General features: G+C 32.8%; 1 protein-coding gene across 4 annotated transcripts in view; it reads right to left on the bottom strand.

Annotated features, from left to right (window-relative positions):
- The window catches only part of CSMD3 (CUB and Sushi multiple domains 3), an 831,873-nt gene that overhangs the window by 30,719 nt on the left and 774,562 nt on the right, over window positions 1-26,592 (bottom strand). For all 4 annotated transcript variants that reach the window (XM_054692020.1, XM_054692021.1, XM_054692022.1 and 1 more), the window contains 9 exons: window positions 24,034-24,228; window positions 23,453-23,626; window positions 20,353-20,526; window positions 17,159-17,332; window positions 16,135-16,320; window positions 13,208-13,381; window positions 11,175-11,357; window positions 7,652-7,828; window positions 1,520-1,699 (listed from right to left, as the gene is read on the bottom strand). In XM_054692020.1, coding sequence (XP_054547995.1) covers window positions 1,520-1,699; window positions 7,652-7,828; window positions 11,175-11,357; window positions 13,208-13,381; window positions 16,135-16,320; window positions 17,159-17,332; window positions 20,353-20,526; window positions 23,453-23,626; window positions 24,034-24,228 — 1,617 coding nt within the window. The remainder of the gene's footprint in view (window positions 1-1,519; window positions 1,700-7,651; window positions 7,829-11,174; window positions 11,358-13,207; window positions 13,382-16,134; window positions 16,321-17,158; window positions 17,333-20,352; window positions 20,527-23,452; window positions 23,627-24,033; window positions 24,229-26,592) is intronic.

Below are 26,592 nucleotides of genomic sequence, written 5' to 3'. Positions count from 1 at the left end.
TGTGAAAAAAAAGAACAATGTCATTAGAAAAGCATATGTGCTAATTTAACCTTTTGGAGGACAATATGATGTGACATGTTTTATTCTCCTGGTAGTATTCCTGAAACATCCCTGGAATTAATCCCTCTAGGATGCAACTATTTCTTGGCAGTATAATGGATACTGATTGTCAGAGATTCTCTTACAAAATAACAAGCTGTCTGGCATCTAAAGGAAGGCAAATAGAGGGTGACCTTATAGCTAGTATACTGTAACTGATAAATTATTGGTTTTATATAAAATTATTTTTCAATGACCTTTAGACAGACTGAAGAGCTGGGCTGTTTAGTTAAATACAGAGTCAGACTTGTAGCAAGGGATTTGGAAGTAATTCTGTGACACTGAAAATACAGCCCATGTGTATCTCACTAAAATATCCAAATTGATATGATTGACCATTTAGATTCATATGTTAAAGTTACTGTATGATTTTTGAATGCATTATTACATTTTTAAATGTTCATTTTATAATTTCTTTCAGTTGTCCTCGAGCAAATATGAATTGCATAAGATAATAGAGAAGAAGGGATAGATTGGTACCAACTTCAAAATCTAAAAAATACGGAATGATTGTATTTTAATGACTAGCAACATATATCACTAATTTTTAGAGTTATACAACATTGTCATTTTTACAATCAATGATATATGAGTTTCTAAAATATAAAAAAGTCTGATCAAATACTTTCATATACTAATTGTATACTTACAGTGACCTGATTCAGAAACTTAAAATATAAAAGACACTCACTGGAATTATTTTTTGTTAGATTATGTCAGGAAAATATTATACTGTCAACTCACAGATATTTAAACAGACACCAGATGAGGAATCTCAATTTTTAAAAATGAAATTTGCTATAAACTATATAATTTTTCTGACATCACATCTTAAGTATTCTTCAAATAATCAGAACAACTAGCAAAAATTGTAAAAATATTTCCACTAGAAATAAAATAGCATAGAATAGTAAATCTATGCCTATATTGACAAAACAAATCTAGATTACATTATTTAAATAAACAAATTTTCCTTTTCTTTAAGAAAAAATTAAATCTCTTTAATCAGGCTGACTGTTCTCAAATTATAGAAAGATTTTCTCCTCCTCATTCTTGAATGACTTGACCCAAGTGGGCCAGGAAATTAAAGTTATAACTCATCAAGTTTATATTCTTTTTAAAATTATCCATTAATCTAGACAAATAATGAAGGCAACTACATATCAGAGTACATGTATGTCTGTTGTTTTGATTCCATTAAGGTTCATTGTCATTACAATAATATTTTTATTGAAATATTTTTAAATCCTATGTATTATTATTTACATGGTTTAAATATAAAAATTCAAGTTATTTTCCATTAACAGAGTAAAAGTGAAACTAAATACACAAAAAACTTTCTAAGTTTACTTAGATGTGTACATCAAAAATAAAATAACGTGATGGTTGTCACTTACAAATATTGAAGAAATCAACAAACCTTTACATGTTGGCATTACTCCACTCCATGTGCCGTTAGTTGTACAAGTCCTTATTCTGGAGCCATTCAATTCCATTGTATAGCCTGGTTGGCACATGTAAGAAACATTTTGTCCAACCACATAATCATCTCCATATCTCAGTCCATTGGCTGGTATACCTGGGTCTCCACAACTGATTACTATCAGTATTGGATTAGAAGAGCAGATGGTTAATGTGGCGTATATTTAATAGAGAAGAGTAGTAAGCATATGGCACACTTAATATATAAGTAGGGAAATTTGTTATTATGTTCATTTTAATCATAAAGCAAACATATTTAAATCACATACTGATAATTTCTGATTATACTGAAGAATACTTATGACAGATTCCATGCATATGGTTCAGAAATTGTCACTTAGACTGTGAGAAGGCTAGGTTAATATGCTATTATTTTGTACATACCTTTTTAAACCTGCATTGTATGTTCACAGAGAAGCCATCCTACAGAATCAAGATTTCTAACATAATATTTGAAGTCTTATTTGATATATGGCTACCTAATCTCTAATTTATCAGGCTTGATGAACTAATATATTTTTGCACAGTTAGCCAAATGGATGTCATAATAGTTTTAAATAAAAACAATGCTAGAACAAAAAGACTATACCTATTGCATAAATAAGAGAATGTATCACAGATACATTATTTGTGGGACAGGTTCAAAGTGAAAATGCCACAGTTAGGAATAGTGATATCCATTTCCCATTTCCATTATTTTATCACCAAACCAAGCACCTAAGAAATTACCGTTTCCATTTGCTTCTTGAATGGAAGGGTGAGTAAATGTACTCCATCAAGTGCTAGGTAGATGCTTTGGTATTGCCATCCAAAAACTGGGATAGTTCTGTCTTTTTTTTGCCCCAAGTCTCTATGCACACATTCACCCATGCTTGTGCCCAAGCCCCCAAAATAACAATATGACCCTCACACTGCCAATGACGAGCAATTGTTAGGTGGAGGGTATCAGCCAGAGCAGGGGTGGAAATGGGCAAAGCAGAGCCAGGGGTTTCAGGCTGTGGGGAGCAAGGGACCTGTAACCTATCACAGGAAGACAGGGAAGAACAGAGCAGACTGTGAGTATGCAGTGGTTCGAACTCTTAGCATGCACACACATGCACACACTCCGTCATCCCATTGAACTTCAATCACAAAACACCAGTTTAAGGGTAAAACTAATGCAGAATTTGAGAGAGCTATCACATAGCACTAAAACTCAAGCACAGGAATCTTCTCAGCATGAAGTGCTATTAATCATACTGGTCTCATGGCCTGAAAGGCTGGGTCTGATTACAAATAATATTATCCTAATATTATCATTTATAATACCCAAAATCTTTCAAAAAATAATTGAGATGACATAGAAAAAGGGAATACTTTTAAATATTTAAGAACAATGCATAACAGAGATTATATGAAACCAACAAAAAACACTGCTGTTTTGAGGCACATAGCTTAAGAATGATTTGAGGAATGCACTGACTAAAAGCTTTCTGGCAGCTAAGAGCTAAGAAAAAAAACAAAAATATTCCACCTAGATTCCTAACTTTTTTTTTTGATTCCTAACTTTTGAAGAGGAAAATTAAAAAGAACACATACAAAACTTAATTTTCTAGGTAGCACTTTACAGACTGAATTAAAATCCTGGCCAGTAACAGCGGCGAATATTGTCAAAGTCACATGAGCTCAGTGAGATGTAACCACCAAAAGCAAGTTCATTTTACAGAGGCATGAGAAGTTCTGCATGTAGTGGCAGTGGCAGTGGCATGAATGAGAAGCCTGAGAACTTCAGAAGGATTTGTTCAGTGGTTTCCTAATGAACCAAAGGCCATTCAGAGACTGTTTCCAATAGCAACAACCTTTGTAAACAGCACCTGTTCAAAAGTCAATTCATTTACCACCAGCTTGTTTACAGCAACCTTAAGAGGTTTTTGGTCTTTTCAAGCAAAACCTTAGAATAGTAACTCTTAAGGGCTTTCCTGTAAAATTCAGAGACATCAATCACTAACAATGGGTGCTGTGGTATTTTGCAAGAAATCTTTTCTCAGGTCACAGAAGTCCTTAACACACAGAGAGAGTGCAGGCATACTCTCCTACATACATTCACACACACACACACACACACACACACAAACACACACAGAGACATGAACCAATAAACTCCATGAAGATAGCTATTTTGTCTTTTTTCTACACCTGTATCCTCAGAGCCTCACCTAGAGCATGATTCATCATAAGCACATATGTACAAATTTGTTTAAAAAATAAATGAGTGAATTATTACATAAGGAATGAAGAGCTCAAATTTGCAAAAAATACATAAATTGTTTTAAGGTCTGACTTTGTTTTGGTAGGAGGTATTCTCATTACCTTCTATCACAGAAAAGATGCACATTTGGCAACATTTATGATAAATCTAAACATAACTTCTGTACTAAAAAAAACCCATAATTTTGGTAATTCCAGTCAATCTATGCTGCTCCAAAACTACTTTTCCCCTTTAACTTAAATGAGCAATATAAATATGCAGTTTAAAATAAAATAATCATGTTACCCACAGTTTTATAACATAATTCATTTTATCATTCAATAGCTAATGGATATTTTTGTATGAGATAGAGATACATGCAACTTATTCTTAACATAATATTCCTTTACGTGGATATACATGCAATATAATTTGTGTAGCCAAATGTCTGTGAACTGATATTTGAGTTACCCCATTGTTTCCTATTAGAGACACTGCAGCAATGCCCATGCTTGCTCAAGTACCATTACGAATGTACTTTGCCCAATTCCTAGCTTCAAGCCTGGGATAGATTTACAGCATTTCTGATTTTATATAATCTTTCAAATAAAAAGTTGATTTACTTTCCAGATTTCAGTAATGTTGGTTTTTTCAGCCTTGACATTGGCACTATTGCAGTTTGTGACCTATTGATTCCTGACTGTGGAGGGCTGAGCTATGCATTAGAGATGGTTTTAGCATTGACTTACACCTGCTCGATATCTACAGCACATCCCCCTCACTTGCACAGTAATAGTTAAAATTATCCCTAGACATTGCTAAATGTCTTATGGGAAGCAAACTCACTCATTTGAGAATCACCATACCAAGGAATAGCTTTCCTTGAGGAGTTTCTGATGACATTTTAGCTTCACTTCACACTGCTTTACCTTGGCCTATACCCCAGTTTTCCCCAAGTAAGGCTAGCTCCCTGACCAATGCTTTACAGGAAAGAAATCTTTTGGAAATCTCAGGGTTGGTGCTTGTTATTTGGAAAAAATGTCTTAGTTTCATTAACTGGATCTGACTAAGTATATATTCACTGTCCCATATGACAAGGTCTTTACATTGTAAGGCATTGATCATTTTGGAGGCAGAAGTCCTGATGTGTTCAAAATAAAATTTCAAGGAAAAAACGAACATATATTGTTTCAGAGCTAAAAGTCAGTCCCTAACTCCACTTGACAAATCCTGTCTTGACACAGATTGTATCTTCCTGCATACTCTTAGTGCCAGAGGAAGCTCTGCCTTTTGGAGAACAAGAGTAAAAATCCCATAAGATGAATACTATGAAGTACTTTTGTGCTGAAAAAAAACAAAACTTGTGATTGTGAATTTGTATTTATTTTTGTTTAGTTTAAAGATGTCCTCTGTTAGTATGAACATCAGAGAAAATCACTTTGAATTATAAAGTCAGGACACTGTTAAGGTCTTCCTGTTGGTGGCAAATATCTTTTCTTTACTCCTGGCTTCATCAGTTTTATGGATGTTTCTGGACACATAGAATTCCTTTGCCAGTGTGTGCATAATGTTTGACTGTATGACTTTGTTCAAAATAATGAACATGAGGTACAGAAGTAGTGATGCTTGAGGGACAGGAAACCAATGAGTTTAGTTCTATGTGTTCTCTCTGTCTTTCTGCCTCAAGAGAGATTCCAGGCTGTGATACAAGCAGGATAAAGCCCTGAAGAGTATAACAGACTCTAACTTGAAAAGATGGATGTGAAAGTCTAAAGAGAACAATGTAGATAGAGTTTGTAATTTTGAGGTCCAGAGAGGACATTCACTGGAGATCTAGAGAGAGAAATCCTTGATTATTAGCAGAGTACTAATCCACCTGTGAGGAAGCTGCCAACATGGGGGAAAGAAATATTCCAAAAGAAAAACTGTAACAACATTTGGCACAAGGGCCATGGGTATTATTTCTTATGGGCTTCAATGAAGAACTGGAAATGATCTTGCTAAATAGATTTGGTTAATATGTTCTATTTGGTTGTTATTTCAACAGCTTCCGAGCAACATTTTATCTCCCTGTGAAGAGACACAATATATGTGGGCTACCTCAACAGAACTGACATTAACACAACCTTTGCAGGTAAGATATAAGTAAGTATAACCAGTTTTCTCCAGGAGCACAGCTATGATATTAATTCAATACTATCTTCCTCTGAGTAGATTCATTTTAAGTCATTATTTAAGAAAATACAAAGAGAGAGAGAGAGAGAGCACAGTCTATACGTAGTAGTAGGGCTATCATATCAGCTCAATTTTTATTAGGGTAGTCAAAGCCTGCTCCATCACTGACATTGGAAAGCACTATTGACCTCTGCAGCACAGCATTAAAATATGCTCAAAAACTTTCTGGGTCCTGGAAACAATATATTCCTCATTTACAAATTTAATATGAGTTGACTTAATTGCTATTCACTGATTGCTCTATTTTATCAAGCAGCCTCCTACAGTAAAAATATCTGTAATTTGTCAAAAAAAAAAAATACAAAAGGCACTACATTAGTGCCTCTTGAGTCTCTTTTACTACAGAGGCTTTAACAATTTCCAATGACTTTAAGTCTCTGGACACACTAAATAGTTTTTTCCTTTATAAAATTTTAGTACTTATATAATTCCATGTCAGCACTTCTTTTATTTATTTATTTATTTATTTATTTATTTATTTATTTATTTATTCACAAACTGGGTACAGTCAGAAGCGCAGGAGGGTGAGAGAATTCACCAGAGCCAGAGAGGGGAACAGAACAGGCAGACTGACGAAATACACTGCTGAGGGAGCAGCAGGTGAGTCAGGAGAGGTCTGCACGCCATGTGGGACCCTCGCCGGTGGCCGGGGATAGAACAGGCGCTGCAGAGGCTGTGGGCAGCTTTGAAGCAACACTTCTTAATAAATATAAGCAACCATAATTTTCCAATAAATGCATTATTTTTGGTTAAATTTATTTTATTCATAACCAGGTATTAATTTTTATATAGGAATTTAAATAATTTCTTTAAAATATCTTCAAGTATAATACTTTATTATAATGCAAAATCTATAAAGGCATTATTTTTAAAATATCAAGAGGGTAAGTCAACTATGGGACTTCCTAAAAAATTTTCAAGTACCCATAAGTAATCAGTATTTTTTTTTTTTAAATCAGGTCAGTTATTGAGGTATGTGAAACTGGCAAAACAACTGTATCCTTTGTGCTTTTAATCTTGATTACAGTTGATACGTCATCTCTATTCTTAAAATACTGTTAAAGGATATTTAATAGCAATGATTTTCTGTGATTCCTTCTTTCCCCAATTTAGTACCTTGGTGAATGAACAGATTTTAAAAGTCACTAGTCTATACTCTAACCATAACATGACTACTATTTTTAATCTGAGATGTCAAATAAGTATTAAAAACCCTGCATTGATTAAATAATTACAAAACACACACATACCTGCACATTTGTATACTTATAAATATCTTTCATATAACTAATGATTTTTTTAAGATTTATTTATTTATGCATACAAGAACTGGGGTACAGGCCAGATGTGTGGGAGAGTGAAAGGATTCACCAGAGACAGGGTGGGGAAAAGAACAGGCAGACTGACTGAAATACACTACTGAAGGGAGCAGCAGGTGAGTCAGGAGAGGTTTGCTGTGCCATGTGGGTTGCTCCCTGGCAGGCCAGGGATTGAACTAGTGCTGCAGAGGCTGTGGACTGCTTTATAGAGCAGTGCTTAACCCCTTGCGCCACCAGAGAGGCCCCTCATATAACTAATGATTTTTTAAAATATTGATAATAAACTTACTTGTACAGTTAGGCAAAGTTCCAGACCATGTTCCGTTGGCCGTGCACTGTCTAACTGAAGGTCCAGAAAGGATATATCCCTCCATGCAGGAGTAAATAACCGAACTAGAAAATGTCGTGCCATCAATCCGAAAAACCTTGCCATTGGCTGTTGTTCCTGGGTTACCACACTGTACAGCTATTTATAAAGCAGAATGGTTAAGAGGTGCAATTAAAAAACACTTTCAAAAAGTTAATGACACAATGAATGTCTCACATTATGGAAAGGGGCTATAATTTTTTTTTCTAAAATAAGTTTTGAACTAACTTTTTTTTTTTTTTAATAGAGGCATGCTTTATTTATTTATTTGTTTGTTTGTTTGTTTTGTTTATACATGCACTGCGTACAGTCAGAAGCACGGGAGGGTGAGAGAATTCACCAGAGCCAGAGCGGGGAGCAGAGCAGGCAGAAGGACCGAAGTACACTGCTGAGGGGAGCAGCGGGCGGCAGGAGAGGTCTGCGCGCCATGCGGGACCCTCCTCCGGTGGCCGGGGAGCAGCCGGGGATCGAACCGGTGCTGCAGAGGCTGCGGGCAGCTTCGCAACCCAGCGCTCAAACGCTGCGCCACCGGGGAGGCCCTTGAACCAACTTTTTTAAGTGGCTGAATTTTAAAATGAATTTATATTGATTTTTTTTAGTTTAATTACCAGAGTGAAAATCATGTAACAGTTATTTTTTTAAAGGTTTTGTTGGTAGATTTTGTGAAACTTTACACAGTAATTACCAGACAATATTGCTTTTGAGTACCACAAAATCTTTCAGAGAAGGATTACAAATCTCTGACTAAAATGTAATTCATGAAACAGAATATGTAAGAATCAGATGCAACAGAAAGTTATTCTATTTATTCTCCTAAAGGGACAGATATAAAATATACACTGTAAATAAATACCATAAACATTGGTGTATATTTTTATTTATATAAGTTTACAGCTGATTTTCATTAAAATGTTAAATATTTCTGAATTAAGGAGTAAAAAAATTAAACTGGGTAATACAAAATAACTTAATACTAGGAATGGTTTTAAGATTCAATATTTTCTAACTGAAGCCACAAGCAGTTAGAATTTAAATATTTTTATAATATACTATTATATTTAACTATTTGTCATTAACGTCTTTAGCAAATTTTCTGACCCAGGACATTTTTATGTTAAGTGAATTTTTCAAATATCTTAAAAACAAGCATATATGTCAAATGTAATATGAAATCATGTTGTGATATAAAATATAATTTAATACTTTACAGAACTAAGGCTATCTTGATGACTCTGAGGCATAATTATAATTTCAGAATGTACTATCAATATCTCTTGCTGTTTCTTAAGTATTTAATTTGCCATGTCCTTTGTAGTGAATGAGACATCTGTGTGTATGCATGTATAGGCAGGAAACTTATACACAATAAGAATCAAACTAGATATAATTTTCAGGAGGACCTACTGTAACAGCAAACATTTTCATTTTGTTGTCAAGAATAATAAGCTATTCTACATCTATTAATGCCTGTCTAGAATAATAATTTCATATTTATTTGCTATGTATCTTGGTGCTCACACAAGGATACTGAACATTACTTACTGACACCAATCATCAATGGAAAAATGTTTGAGAAAATTCGAGAAAAATGTGAAAATATATCATTTTTGTTTTACAAAGATATTTTACTTGTAATTTGCATTTTAAATAGTGACACTGTTAAGTCAAATTTTTGCACAATAAAAAAGCAAGAACTTCTATAATCCAGGTGGTTTCATGATATGGACAAATCACATCCTCATCCCTATTCACCTGTCTTTCCTCCACATTGTTCTGACCCAGAATATTGCTATCTGAATTAAACACAAGTAAAATTTATATAAAGTGAACACAGGTAGGTGAATTATCTATGAAGAGTAAGGGCTAAAAGCTCTGTGGACACAATGAACAGAAGTAACAACTATTTTGTTTCTGTAATATTGATATTCAGTGGAAGACAGGTTTATTGTCTGTGAAGATAACCCCATTTACACTTAGTAAATTTAGTTTAAAAGTCATTTCTCCTCAAAAGAATCATTTGTCAGCTGTCAATTGATCTTACCTAATAATAATGATAGCTAACATTCATCAAGCACTTATTATATGACATTCACAATTTTCCAGTATTATTTAACCTTGCAACAATGCTACGAGTTGATATTAATTTCACCATCATATCTTGGGAGGGAACAGAGACACAGAGAAATGAAGTAAATGACAGATTGTTCATTAAGTACAAGTTCCTAACAATGGTTCTGATAACATATTAATGAGACAACTGGATCTTGTTCAGGCTAGTAAATTAATTGAGTGAGTTTAATATATTTTTGTTGATAGATTATTTTGGTTGAATACTTTATATGAAGTATATTTTAATCTATGTATTTCTTTTGTTGCTAGACATAGTGCTTATTTTAAAATTACTGTAATCTTTTAAAATATATTTTTACTATTATCAGCATTTTTTTCTCTTTATCAAAGTAGTAAGTAGTCATTTTATAAAAATCAAAAGATAAATTGAAGTATAAGGAAGAAATTAGAGATTACTTATAAAATTATCACTTAAGAAAGAATACCAATAAAACATTTGTATTATGAACATGTATATTCAAATATTTATCTACATATAAGTGACTATTAATCAATCAAACTATTTATGCTCTTTGATGTGGATTTCAAGATGTGCTAAGCACAGTATATATAATAGTAAAATATTACAACTGAAAAATATAAAACTATGATAAACAAACTTTCATAATCTTATTTTTCTTAACTAACATTACAATTGAATGTGTCTATTATATAGTTTAATAGTAGGATAGCTTTCCATTACCTGTATATTTATAATTTCACCAATCTCTTATTGATGAACATGAAATTCATTACAGTTTTATTTTTCTATCATTTTTGGTTATAATATACTCTAGATCATACAACAGTGTACAGTGCTCCTATATTTTTAAAGATTTTATTTATTTATTTTTACATAGAAGAACCAGGGTATAGGGATTGAGAGGATTCATCAGAGACAGAGTGGGGAGCAGAGCAGGCAGATTTACTAAAATATACTACTAAGGAGAGCAGAGGGCGAGACAGGAAAGATCTGCTCCACCATGTGGGTTAGCTCCCTGGCTGGGGATCAAACTCAGGCCATTGTGGTGGGCCTCAGTGTGAGCCATGTGGTGACAGCACTGAGACTTAACCCCTAAGCCACCAGGGTAGGCCCCCACACTGCTCCTATTTTTAAGACAATGTGAACAATATTTGTATATAAATGACCCATGAGAGATACATTTTATAATTACTCCCTCTCATTCTCATATAGGGATGAGTCAATAAGACTGGAATACTACTGCTTCTATTATACTGTTGGGGCAGGGAATATTTCACAAGTAGTGCTCACCAGAATTTGGATACTCATTAAGTTTCCACACTTTAAATATATTTAGTTACTGCTTAATATTACCTTTACATTCTGGCTGCCTTCCAGTCCAACTACCATTGGCTAAACATGTTCTTTCTTCAGAGCCATGAAGGATATAACCAGTATCGCAAGCAAAACGTACAGAACTCTTGGTTCTGAAATCACTTTCCTGTCTAGAACCATGACCGGGAGTACCTGGGTCTCCACATGTACCAGTAGCATCACCTGCAATTCAGTACAGTTCACGTTAAGTTGTACAATAGATATTTATTAAATTCACAGTTTGGTTCAACATTAAAGTATTTGTTTTTACAATATTTTGCTTTAACTTGACAAGTTGACTGGGTAAAATTGGAATTGATATTTCCAATATAGTCGTAAGAAAAAGACAAAAAGAAAATGAGACTAGCTGAACAGTATGGTTTAATTCTCTATACAGTGATATTTGGAAATATTAAATAGATTAAGGGCATTTTATTAGTATTTTCATAATCTGGTTAATAATCAAGCAAACTTTTGGAAAGTTTATAACTAATAGCTTTATGGGCTCAAGTAGCCATGGATTTATAAAATTAAAATTAAATGTGAAAATTTGCAAGTTTTCTTCTCTGATGTTCCTAATTACTAAAAATCTTTTTTTGTTAAATTAGAAGTGTGAGACACTGGAAAATGTGTCACATGTTATACTTCTATAGCCTAATGTTTGATCCACTAATTTTATTTACCAGTGACCAAAGATGACTGACTGACCAAAGGTGAGTGAGCTGACAGTCCTCAAAAGAAAATATAAGCATAAATTGCAAATAATCAAAATTAGAACTCTTATTGAAGTTTCTAATGAGGGTTGTGTTTATGTCTAAGTGTGCATCTTTTGATTTTAGTGTTAAGGATTTACTGAGTTCCTTCTTCATTTCTTAAATAATAATCAACATTATCACAATAGCAATATATTGTGATATTGTAATGGAGAAACTCAGAGGGAGAAGGGAAAGAGTCAGAGGAGGAGGAGAGAGAGAGAGAGAGAGAGAGAGAGAGAGAGAGAGAGAGAGAGAGAGAGAGAAAGGTAGAGAGGTGTGTTTGTTTTTATATGAATAGTCAGATTTCTGGGTGAATTAATGATGTATTCCAAGTAAATAGCTTTCATTCTCATTAAGATGAATCTTTTATTCACATTTTTAAAATGTCGGTATTTTATTTATTTTTTTATTTTTTTAAAGATTTATTTATTTATACAAGCACTGGGTACAGTCAGAAGCGCGGGAGGGTGACAGGATTCACCAGAGCCAGTGTGGGGAACAGAACAGGCAGACTGACGAAGTACACTGCTAAGGGGAGCAGCGGGTGGCAGGAGAGGTCTGCGCGCCATGTGGGACCCTCGCCTGGCAGCCGGGGATTGAACCCGCGTTGCAGAGGCTTGCAGGCAGCTTCACAGCCCAGCCTTCAACCGCTGTGCCACTGGGGAGGCCCTAATTTTCACTTATTCTACAAAGACTCTACTGGGGTTGTAGAGGCTAAGGAGTTGTATCTGCCTATTAATAACGAAGGAAATATCTTTCATAAGAGTTGGCATAGTTTAATTTAAAGCACTTACAGCTTTATTTTTAAATTGTTATTAAGTAAGCAACTAATTAGAAATTTAATAGAACTGAACTCTAAGAGAAAATCACTGATATCACACTGCCTTTTGTGAAAGTCTATATTTGCTCTTTGCTAAAATATAATAGTTACCTGAGACCGAGTGGTTCAACATTTTAATAACAAAAGCACTTCACACAGCATGGCATCTTAAAACCAGTTTACATTAGGTACATGTAAGTACAAAAGCATAAACCTGTAAATTACTATCTGTAAAGTCAGTATTAATTTGTACTCTGAACTTAAATATTATCTTTACGAGTATTCCAATAAATTTATAAACAATGTTACAGCTTCTCTTATAAGGTTTTTATAAAGGAACTTATTATTATTTTGCTTCTTTATATTGTCTTGTACTTATACAATAACAATGATAAAAATAATAAAAATTTGCAATAATTTCATTTCCAACACATATCATCCAATTTTTCAAGTGGTACCTGAACAATGAGGTTGTGATCCACTCCAATGGCCATTTAATTGGCAAGTTCTTGATGACTGGCCTAGAAGGGTACGCTTTCCTGTGCAGGAATAGTGAACAGTGGACCCAAAGGTATACTTTTCACCAGACAGGACTGCATTAGGAGGAACGCCAGGGTGTCCACAGTCAATCACTACAATACATAATTATTGGATATAAAATTTTTTTATATCTCCTATCGAACAACCTGCACCAACTTTTTATAAAATAAGCCAGAAGTGAATTATCTGCTCAAATACATGCACCCTGGAGAAATGAAACATTCACAGGAAAATTGAATTTTTAAAAATAAAATGAAGATTTCAATTTATTGCATATTAGTGTCCAATTTTCCCAACACTATTTGTTGAAGAAATTTTCCATTCTCTAAAGTATACAATTGTATCCTCTCCAATTATACTATTGGTTCCTTTGTGATGAATTAACTCTTCACATAGACATGGGTTTCCTTCTGGGCTTTCAATTCTACTACATTGATTGATTTTGTCAATACCATACCATTTTGATTACTATAACTTTGTAGTATAGCTTGAGGACTGTGTGTTACTTTTTTATTTTTTTTCTGTCAGGGTTACTTTGACTTGCTGAGGTCTTTTGTAGTTCTAGTAATTTTCAATAAAGTTTGCTCTATTTCTTTGAAAAATACCCTTGAAAATAAAATACCAACTTTATTAATCTGTGTGAATTTTTTTGGTAGGATTCTTCCATGAGCAAGGACTGTCTTTCCATTTCTTTTTCCTTCTTCTACTTCTTTTTATTATTATTTTTAATTTTGTAATTTTATTTATTGAGGTGATGTTGTTTTACATTGTTTTTTGTATTTTAGGATTATCAGATTCCTACTTTCTGGTGTTATTTTCATATGTCATCCTTAATTTCTTACACTTTTGTTGTACAAGTCTTTAATATCCTATATTAATTTTATTTCTATATACTTAATTCTTTTTTGTGATTGAAAACGGGATTGCCTTCTCAATTTCTTTATCTTCTAGTTTGTTTGCATATAGGAAGACAACAAATTTTTGTATATTGATTTTGTAACCTGACACTTTACTATGCATTTGTTTCTAATAACTTTTAATGAAATATTTAGGGTTTTCTACTTATAGTATCATGCCATATGTAAATAGTGATAGTTTTACTACTTTTCCAATTATGATTGTTTTTATTTATTTCTCTTACCTAATTGCTCTAGCTAAGACTTCCAATACTATGTTGAATAGTAGTGGCAAAAGTAAATATATAATTTTTTGTGCCTGATCTTAGAGGAAATGCTTTTAGTATTTTACCACCAAACATGCTGCTAGCTCTGAGTTTGCTATCATACATTGCTATCATTTTCAGTTTTTTTCCAAATCATAAGTAGATGTTGGATCTTGCTAAAGCCTTTCTTTGCATCTACTGATCTGATCATCTGACATTTATCTTTCCTTTTGTAGTGAACACATGGATAGATTTATAGATGCTGAACTATCTTTGGATATCTGTATTAAATCCCATTTATTTATGATGGAAGATCTATATAATGTATTATTACATTTGGCTTGCAAATTAAATTAGACTACTCTTATCCCACACACAAATTTTAACTCAAATGGATTAAAATCTTAGATATAAGATTTGAAATCATAAAATACATAGATGAATACATAGGTAAAAAATCCTTGACATTGGCTTCAATGATCTTGGGGGAATCAACTATACTAAAAATAAAAACAAAAGCATAAATAAACATGTTTTAATAAAGCTAAAAAGTTTTGGCAGAGCAAAACAAACTATAATTAAAATGAAAAGAAAACCTAGTGCACAGGAGAAAATATTTGCATCACATAAACACAAAAAATGCTAATATTTAAGTTCTACAGGGAACTCATATAACTTAACAAAATAAAATAAATAACTCAAGTAAAAATGAGAAGAAGAGCTTAATAGACACATCTCCAATGAAGACATACAGTTTGCCAACAGGCAATGAAAAAATGCTCATCATCATTTATCATCAGAGAAGTGCATATAAAAACTATGAGGCCGTCTCACAGCTAGGAGAATGGTCCATGTTAAAAGGACCAGAAACAATGACTGTTAGGAAGAATGTAAAGAAAAAGGAACCCTTATACACTGTTGGTGGGATGTCAACTGCACAGTGTACATGTTTTTCAAAATATTAAAAATGGATTTACCATAGAATAAAATGATTCCTGTTTTAGGCATTGATCCAAAGAACATGAAAACACTATTTTGAAAGGATATATGCATTCCTGTATACATTACAGCACTGCACTTACTGCAATAGTCCAACAGATTAGTGAATCAAGATGTGGTGTGTGTGTGTGTGTGTGTATCTCCTACAAATCCAGAACAACATATAACAAAACATACTTATTAAATGTTCATGGTCATATAAGATTATATGTACATATCTCTTACTGCATTTTAAAATTTGTGACTGTAAATGATAATTATTTAAGATGAATACATTTTAAGTAACACCTTTGTCTAAATCCTCAAGAATACTGAAGTTATAGTTGCTGTTTACATTGACTATTTTTAATGAATTTGAAATGTTAAGTAAAGAAATTCAAAATGTAGTTGGCACTTATGTGATGGTAATATCAGAGAATGTGAAAAATGTCTGCTTTTTATATTCTCTCTGTTTAGCAAAGTGCAATGTCAAGCAATGACAGAGAGGTAGCCATCATATTAACATTACTAAACAAAGTAACTGGACAATGAATTGGCAAAAACAATCTAGTTTCAAAATAATGAAATCAGATTTACAATGATATAAAAACAATATATATTGTTCCAGATACATTGTAAAGACAATAAATATCTATGGTGCTTCCATAACAATTTCTCAAGGAAGAATTCACATTATCTACTTACTGATACATTCTGGTAAAGGTTTGTCCCATTGTCCGTTTGGTTGACATATCAAAACTGAAGAGCCAAATAAGAAATATCCAGGATTGCAGTCATAGAATACCACAGTTCCATAAGTGAAATTTCCATGTTCTATCTTACTCTCTCTTTTGGAATTGGCTGGAATTCCAGGATCAGAACAGTTGACCACTTAAATGAAAAAATTTGAAAGTTTTATTTGGCACCAGAGAGATATATCTGCATAGATTTCCATTCAAATTTTGGAAACTTGGTTTCAAATGTAAATTTAATGAAGCAAATAAAATATTCCAGGAACAGCAGTAATATATGGGCTATCTAGATAAAGGACTGGAATCTGTGCAGTTGAAAATACAGAAAGAAACAAAAATGAAAATATATAAAAAAAGGGAAAATGTTTTTGTAAAATATTTTTGAATAATAGCAACCTCATCAGTATTATGCTGAACAGTGTATTTAAACAATGACAATTTTAGAGCTATAGATAAACCATAAAGTTAATGTAGGAAAATAATAATTGTTTCAATCACAATATAAAGCACATCGTATACCAAAAAAAAAAATTTTTTTTAATATGTTTCTATAGAGAAAACAATAGGTAAAAAACCTCAACCAAATGCAGATTTCATGGTAATTCCAATCTCAAACATATTTTCCCAAGTATGAAGAAAATAAATGTCAAAGGTAACTTCCATTAACTATAAAGTGATTTTCAAATAAAAATGACCTAAGTAACTATTTATATGTAGCCACAATACAGGTACAATATAACAGTTGTACAATATAACAATATTGTACAGGTACAATATAACAGTTTAAGCAGTTGAAACAGTATGTCAGCTTTAACCTAAACACTTAAGAAAAGGAAAAACATTGATAGTGAGCTGGTATCAATATTTTTATTTTATTAACAGAACTCTCTATGTCTTGCCAAACTCTTTCAAATATTATCATCTTTGTTTATATAGATACATCATTACAAAGCTCTAAACTGGATTACAGATTTTACCTTTGCACAGTGGTGGAGGATGGCTCCATTGCCTGTTGGCCTGGCACTGTGCCTTTGTTGGCCCTTGCATGAGATACCCGATATTGCAAGAAAATGTTACCACATCATTAAAGTTGAATCCATTTCCACTTGTTCTTCCATAAATTGGACTACCTGGGTGACCACAGCTAACAGCTAATAGCAATGGGGGTGACAGAACACAAAACAGAAATTTGGTTATTAGTTAATACTTATACTTAATCATTTCAAATAACATAGAAGACCAGTTTTATGCAAAATATATTTAAATCAGTTTACTAATACAAAGCTGCGATTTAGAATGCCAGAAAAGCCCAGCAGAATAAAATGTTGTATTAGCAAAGAAAAAACAATTTGCCATTTTGATGATTTTACGCAAGAGGTACACAGATGTTGAAAATTCCATATACCTTCTTATCATTCTCTTGGGGGGTAGGGAGGGTGGAGAGAATGCTGAAATTGAAAGAAATCTGAATTATTAAAATTCATGTGTCTATTAAATTTAAGAAGGGACAAATGAAACTGAACCAATATTTCTTTTCCAGTTAAGTTTAAGAATTGAAATTAACTGGAAGAAGTATCTGCACTTAATTTTAAAATAGTTTCATTTAATATTATTTATACAATAATTTTATGAATAATAGATAAGAAAAGTGTGAATAAAGAATAATTTTATGATTATAAAGTGTGCCTAATAAAAGTGATGCATGATATTTTATTAGAATTCCTTTTTATATTTTAACATTCTGTACACTACTCCACCTTACTGGTTTATTTTCAACATTATTTATCTTTGAGAGTTTATACAATTTTGCTTGAGAATAAAGCTCTCAATTAAATGAATAACTTAGATGCGTTTAATGTTATAATTCAATTCTAGGTTTTATGTAGTCTGGCTTTTCCCAAATACTCAGTATTTCTATGAACTGTTTTATTGTATCATCTCACTGTATATTAATCAGAGCAACTCCAGTAATAGTGCTTCCTAATTGGGCACAGTGAAAGACCATAGTCATTTTTAATACTTTTGAAATGACCCGAGAGCAATTATTTTTCAGCAGTATTGTTAATGTCAACCTACTCATTTGGAAATTTAACTGCATTTTATTCTTGTTTAAAATTATCAATAAAGAAACCAGTATTACCCCAAGGACCAATTTTCATTTATAGTCTCAATTATTTAACAAGAAAATCAGTGGCATCGGTTTGAATATAAATGAAAGGGAAAAAATAATCTAGGATTCATCCGAGCATAATAGTGCTGTCCTTAAGTCATCAAGGGTGTATGTATATGCTGGCAAGCAGACATGTGCACACACACACACACACATACACACACTCTTTAGAAAAGTAATTTTAATTGTTCATTATATGCTTCATTATCTGATTGAATTTCCATGAAATTAGAGTTCTAATAAATTTCTGTTGATTGGATAAAAATTTGACAATGATGGAATTTATAAATATGGATGCAATTAGTCAGATATCCTATGAACCCAAACTAAAATCCCAGGTGTTAGTTCTACAAAATCTTTATTGCATAATCCATGATATTAAAATTGCAACGTATTTACAGTATTATCAATTTCTGATACCAATTTTAGTGTAAATGTCAGTAATTAGGGAGTGAAAATAACAAGAAAAAAATAGGAAGCACATGAACAACTGACTTTCAGGTCCAAAATAGGGTAGGTTGAGATCTGAAGCACTGTGTACTATTGTGAATTCAGTTAATAAGAAAAAGTAATATGGTTATCATTATTCATAATAATTATTATTTTGTTAGTAGAGCAGTCATAATAAATGCACAAAGGGAAAATTCATACCATACATATAGGAACCATATAACACAGCAGGTGTATTTAAAGAATGATAATTAAAAGGTATTTAAAATCTGTGCTATTCTTCATGTGTAAATTGAGATATAAATTAAAAGATTAGATAGATAGTTATTGGATTGGTGAGATTTTTAATTATAATTCCAAAATTACATATAGCTATATAATTTTGCATGAATTGTAAAATAGTGCAAATAGTGTTTTAAAACAAATTTCTGAGAAATTTTAAAACATTTCATATAAACTTTTATGGTAAAATGCTACAATTACATTACTCTGTATAATTAATCTTACTTTATTTAAGAATACAATAGATTTTTAAGCTAAAAGTGACCATAGGGCCTCCCTGGTGGCGCAAGGGGTTAAGATGCAACCTATGAAGCTACCCGCAGCCACTGCAGCCTACCCGCAGCCGCTGCAGCAAGAGTTAGATCCCAGGCCAGGGAGCAACCCAATGGTGCAGCAGACCTCTCCTGTCTCACCCACTGCGCCCCTCAGCAGTGTATTTTAGTCAGTCTGCCTGTTCTGTTCCCCACTCTGTCTCTGGTGAATCCTCACACCCCTCACATCTCTGGCCTGTACCCCAGCTCCTGTATACACAAATAAATAAATCTTTGAAACAAACAAATAAATAAATAAATGGGACCATAGAATAAATACTTTTATTCCTTCACTTTGTATATAAGGGACTTTGAGCCCAGAGAGATTAAATGGCTTGCATCAGCTTACATAGTTAACAGTGGGATTAACATGAGAACAATGGTGCTCTATGTCATGTTTGATGATCTTTTCCCAACTAATTATACTTCATCAAAATCTAGTTGTGATGTAACAGTTATAGTATAATAATTATTATGAAATTTATCCTCTGTATTTTTAACTGTAAGAATCTCATCACATCACTATAATGTTGATGCTGCTTCACAACAGTCTCATAAATTTTAATTCTTATAATTGAAAATTTGGTCAGAATGTACCTTCCATATAAGGAATATACATTTATGAATAATATATAATTATATTAAATACTAGAATAGCTGACCAACTACTAAAACAACTATAAATTTAAATTGCCTTTGTGATAAAACAAATAATAACAGACATTCTAATATTTCTTTCATATTCATAGTAGATGGCTTTGTGTGCTTAAACTACTTCACTTTAAAAAGTAACACACATTAGTATAAACAAATTAGTTGTGAGAGTTTAGTTTATGTCTTCATTCCTAAATACATACACACCTATGTATGTGTGTATGTAATTATATATTTTTCTTGAAAAATATTGGTAGTTGCATGAGAACAGAGGTCTCTAATTACTTTCGCCATGCTTACTTACGCACACAGGATGGAAGTTGACCAGACCAATTGTGATCCTGTTGACATATTCTCACTGAAGACCCAATCAATCGAAAGCCAGGATTACATTGATAAACCACTGTATCTCTGTACCCATAGTTTTCTCCAATGACTTGACCATTCACAATGAGTTCTGGAATTCCACAGTGACCCGCTGAAATGTGGTAATAGTAATATTTCAAAATGTTGTGATATTAAATATCACAATTGTGTTATTAAATATTAAATAAAATAATTTGATATTAAAATTATTTTATTTAAGTATTTATGTACATTTAAAACATCACCAACTTTTCAAGCTTACTTAGAAATATTCCACAAAATAATGCTTTTCTCATTCCTCCTAAGGTGGAAACTTAAGTCATCGATTATATATATTTCTTTCTTCATATGAAATCAACTACTGCTATAAATTTCCTCACTGGCCACTTTCTCAAATTTTGATCTATTATAGTTTTATTTTATACAGAAAAATATGTCTTATAATTTCTTTTTTTGTTCCAAGTGTTACTATCAGAATGTTTTCCAGAATATTGGCCATTTTGCTAAGTAACATTTGTGTCATATAATTGTCTGTGATTATTTGTTGAATATTTCTAAAAGTAGATAAATGGAAGGGTACATTAAAGATGATTACAGAAATCAAGGAAATAGACATTAGAAAACCAGTAAGAGAACATTAAGCTAAAAATTCTTGACAAATAGCAACAAAAATTTAACTCCTACCTAATCATATTCACACATATTCCTTATAGCCATCTCAGAACAAAATAACCTCAATTATATTTCACAAAACACACAAAAATAACAACGAAAATAATGTTAAATGTGTAGAAAACCTAAAGTTATAAGTCTCCTAGAAAAAACTTGAAACAAAATCTTGATGACTTAGGCTAATCAAAAGTTTCCTGAACAGACATAGAAAGCAGTAATAGGAAAGAGGGAATTACAAATTTATTTTACTTATTTGCAAAATTAATCAGCATATGCAAAATAGAAAATAAAAATATTTTATTTAATCCTATTTAATATATAATCATTTAATTTATTTACAATTTTTTCTTACAAAATCATATTAATAAGATTCAAATAAATGTGTTCTTATAAAGAAACTATTGTTAATGGGTTTCCAAATATACCTATTAATGTTATATCTGAGGGGCAGGAAAAGGAATTTTAACAAAACCTCTTGCTGTACCCTTTGAACTTTCAAATTATTGTATTACCATAAACATTTTCAGGCTTATTAGCTAAATGATATATATTTAAATTTCTAAAGTGAGGACTTTTATACAATACATTATATACATTTTAGAGAAAAAACATTGCAAGAATTTAGGAATACCTGGTCCATAATAACCAACACTTAAATTAATATACAAAAATACTATGCTTTGTTCTCAACAGAAAAGTGAATAATGACTAGGAAAATTTTCAGTATTACCTAATTGAATATTTTCTATCATATATTTAAGTATTTTTAAGAAAAATAAAGCATATATCATACCATTAATTTAATATTAAATAAATAATTGAAACCTAAAGAGATAAGGCATAAACCACAATATTCTGTTAGTAACAAAAGAGGAGGGGTAGGAAGAAGTAGGTATTTTAGTTTAATTTACTGAACAAATATGTTTTAAAATGGAGAAATAATCTTATTTGCCTAAAATCAAGTTTGAAAAAAATAGATTGAAAGATTTTAATTGAAAGTAGTATTATGTAATTTGAAATCTTATTGAAATCAAAATGGAGAGTTATTTTTTAAGAGCTGAGTAGTATTCCATTGTTTATGTATACACACATTATAACACATTATACATATATATATATATATAAAACATTGAAACATCTTCTTAATTCACTCAGTGACTCTTGGAAGGGATAACGCTAAGCAAAATAAGAGAGAAGGAAAAACAATATTGGATGGCTTCACTGATATCTGCAATATAGAGAAACAAAACAAAGGGTAAGACAAAAACAAATGTTGGAGTATCATTTAATAGAGTTCAAAGTCAGTCTCTGTACTTTGCTCATCTGAAGAATGTTGGGGGACAGAAAATATGGAAGAGTGAGAAACCATAGAGTTGCCATGGGAACTGGCCACAGGTCCAACATGACCAATGGAGGGCTATGGAGAATACTGAAGAATGCAGAAACAGGACAAGCAAAGTCAGGCAGAACACCTCCTGTGTGGTAGGGCCTCTGAAACTTGATGTCCCAACAGATAGCAACTGCCAGAAACTGACTCCCCCAGTCTTATAAAGCCTGTGAAAACAAGTTATAAAACAGCCCCAAACCTTTTTTTTTTTTTTTTTTTCCCACGTGGACAATATCTCCTACCTCATCCACCTCTCCATTGCAGAATATTTCAATAAACTCGACCTTCCTGCTCTTCACTCTGTATTTGGTGAATTGTTTCACTTCTGCACCTGAGGCCTCACCCAAATATTGGACCGCAACAGAGAACAATATTGAGAATACTGGAGAGAGGGAGTGGTAAGGTGGAGAGCAAAGGTGGCAGGTGCCAGTGGGCTGTGGGTGCCTTGGTGTGGTGTGGTGGCATACCTATGCCATCTGATTACCTGCCTCTGATTACCCGCAGTGGTGTAAGCCACCTTTACCTCAATAACAACAACAATAACAAAAAATAATAAAATTATTCTTCCTTATAAAAAGGAGAAGAAAGGTATTTAAATGTACAAGTTGTTTTTCTTCTTCAGTCATTATCTTAAGCAAATAGGTGAAAGGAAAATTGACTGGTTTAGAATGAATTAACTGCTACAGCAATTTATCCACTGAGTATGCAGACATATAATTTTCAGCAATTAGTTTGCACCTTTTTATTTTCACTAAGCCTGGAGAAAATGTGTGTCTCCTTAATGACACAAGATTCTCATTATGAATACTAGCTGATTAACTTTAAGAGTTATCTGTTTAATAGCTTTTCTACCATGAGCCATTTTTAAAGTTAAATATTTTCTGGCATCTAGCATCCATCCTGAGTGAATATGTTATTTCAGTATGCCTGCTTGCTAGAGCAGGGGACTATTTGGTTCAAATGATTTAAGTATCTGTACCTAGACATTTGGTTTCAGATCCACTCCAAAGACCTGAAGAAAGGCATTCCCGTACAGCAGAGCCCACAAGCATAAATCCTGAGTCACAAGTAAAGATGGCTGTGGAGCTATATGAAGTTTGAGTTCCAATTTTATTTCCATTTGGTGGTGTGGGTAGTTCTCCACAGGATATAACTTGAAAGAAATAAAAAAGTAAAGATGCCTGAGGACAGGTAATAGTCAAAATGCACTTGTAACAAATCATAGTATTAACATTTCAATTCTTTCACAAGAATTTCATAATAAGATGAGGTAGAGGGCTTAAAAGCAATGCCAGGAAGTTGTCAATGCACAGTTAATATCAGTTAATTGTTATAGTAAATGACAGAACTACAATCCAAATGCAAGATTTCTGAATACAAAGGCCATGCCTTTTTCATAAATATTTACCTATTCAAAAAATATTAACAATTTTTAAATGCTATAGTAATAGTAAAAATAATATTATCTCACTTTTCTAGTGTGTTTGGGAAAGGAAGTGATCAAGCAATTCAATCACCCAGGACAGCTTATGAAATAAATTTAGTAGAATGTATACCTACTTTGGCAATAAGGTCTTTCATTTCTCCAGCTCCAGGTACCATTAGGGAGGCATTCAATGGAAGCAGGACCTAGCCCATGATAACCAGGGTCACAGCTGAAAACAACCTTGGTTTTATATTCATAGTGGGAGCCATTCACAATTCGCCATCTTCCATGTTCCAAGGTAAAGGAATTGATGCTTGGACATGTAACAACTATACAACAAAAAAAGCAAGGATATTAATACTAATAAGTAAATCATGTTTGTTCTATCTCTTAACTATGTCTTTTCCTTCCTTTACATGACAGTTGCTTTAGTTCATTCACTATTTTGTCATAAGGGTTCTTTTAGTATTTCAATTTTTGTATATTTTCCTGGTTGTTCTGTTTTATTATCACAGCTTGATGAGTATTGCTGGCATATCCTTGATCTTGATATGTTCTGTCACACTTCAAAGTCTTTGTATATATTATTCTACCTAAAATCCCTATTACTACCTTACCGCTACTCTCCTCTTTTTTTTTTTAAATTTTGAATTATTATATTCAAACTTACTGCTTCGTATAAGAAGACATGAAATACATTTTAATGATAAATTAGTCCAGTATTATTTGCTAAAAGTATCCCTTTTGTTTGGACCTGATTTATTAAAAGTACTGTTTTCTGGTTTATCTTCCCAGTTTTATTAGGCAAAATTGACAGGATGTGAATTAAAGAGAACTCCCGTGCAATGTTGGTGGAAATATCAAGAGAAAGAGCTATTATGGAAAACAGTATGAGGTTCCTCAAAAAATCAAAAATAGTACTACCATATGACTCAGCAATTTTGTTAGGGGGGGAAAGGATGTCCTAAAGTTAATTCCATACAGGCTTTGTGGACTCCACCCCTATCCCAGGCCAAAGCCAAAGACACTGGGAACTCCAAATCCCATCACCACCAAAGGGAAGGTGGCTGGGACCTGAGGGTGGGGTTAAGCAGCCAGGTTGGTATAAAGCCAGACACGTGGGCTTTGGAGGGGTCCCCCCATTTTGGCTCTCTGCCAGCTCACAGCGTCCGGCCAGCTCTGAGAGTGCTTTTTGGGTTCCCAGGTAGTTGAATTGGGTAGGACGCATTAAAGACTTTATTTCCCTATTTTCTCCCTGAGTTGTACATTTTCCTTATTTCCTTTTCCCTTTTAAATAAACCTTTTTTTAACCTTTTGTGTATGCCTGTAGTGGAGTATTAATAAGTCCCTTTTAAGTGCGGGCAAGGACCCACAGCCAGGCAACCTGTTCAATATCGGGGCTGCCCTATAACTGCTGGCGCCCAATGTGGTTTCCAAGCTTCACCCATGGTTGACCAGCGCAAAGTAATTTTTCTTGCATTGGTCACCATAAAGCGCACTAGGTCTGTAGGACTCGCAGTGAAAATCTTTGTTTCACATCTTCAAGACCCACAGCCAGGCAACCCGTTCAATATCGGGGCTGCCCTATAACAATTTCAGTTCCAGATCTATATCCAAAGGAAATGAAATTAAGTCAGGATCTTGACAAGATATTTGCGTTGTCATGTTCATTGCAGCATTATTCACAATAGGCAACATATGGAAAAAGACACTCAATTTTTTAGAAGTTTTGACTATATTTTAAGGAAATTTGTTTCATTAAAATGGCATTTTCATGTATGAATTCTGATATAAATTTGGGTTAAAACAAAAGTTGTTCAATATATGTAAAGTATTACTAGACACCTATGTTAAAATTGCAAAAAAATTAACAATCCTTATTTCACATGAAATCATAAAATGCTAGTATTAAATGAGAATAAAGTATACAGGAAAATTAAAGAAACAACATTTTAAAATTCTTGACCACCAATTATTTTATCTTAATTATTTTATAATACTATTACACAATTTTCATTTTCCCATTAAAGTAGTAATTATAAGGCTTCCCTGGTGGCAAAGAGGTTAAGTCTCAGCATTATCACCACAATGAACTGAGTTCAATCACTGTCCAGGGAGCTAACCCATATGGCACAGAAGACCTCTCCTGTCTTTCCTGCTGCTCCCCTTAGCAGTGTATTTTAGTAAATCCACCTGTTCTACTCCCCACTGTCTGGTGAATCCTCTCACCCCCACACCCACCTCTGGCCTACACCCCAGTTCTTCTATGTAATAATAAACAAAATCTTTAACAAAAGGAAAATTCTTTAAGAATCTTAAAAAAGAATAAACCAGTAATTATAGTAATAGGAAATGCATGTAACATGAAGAATGCCACACAAATTAAGAGACATGACTCATTTCAGCAGCATCATTTGTCCTTGTACAAATTGGAGCTGAAAATATTGAAATATAATTAATGCAAAAAAAAAATTTCAGGGCTCTGTGTACTAAGTCACATGTTGATTGATGGATGATTTTGTTTAACATAATTAAGGAAACATTTTTATATAAAATGAAAAGTTATTTTGATTTTTTTGACATAAATATCCTAAAAATTACAAAATTAAATGGAAAGTCATATTGTCTTCTTGTTCTTCATAGTATGAGACAACAGCTTAACTTTTATCTCCCTGTTAGATGTCACACTTCAT

The sequence above is a fragment of the Talpa occidentalis genome, unplaced genomic scaffold (assembly GCF_014898055.3).
Source record: "Talpa occidentalis isolate TD23 unplaced genomic scaffold, MPIMG_talOcc4v2.1, whole genome shotgun sequence".
Classification (NCBI taxonomy): domain Eukaryota; kingdom Metazoa; phylum Chordata; class Mammalia; order Eulipotyphla; family Talpidae; genus Talpa; species Talpa occidentalis.
The sequence above is the reverse complement of the archived record's forward strand: the minus strand, read 5'-3'. Positions and strand labels throughout refer to the sequence as shown.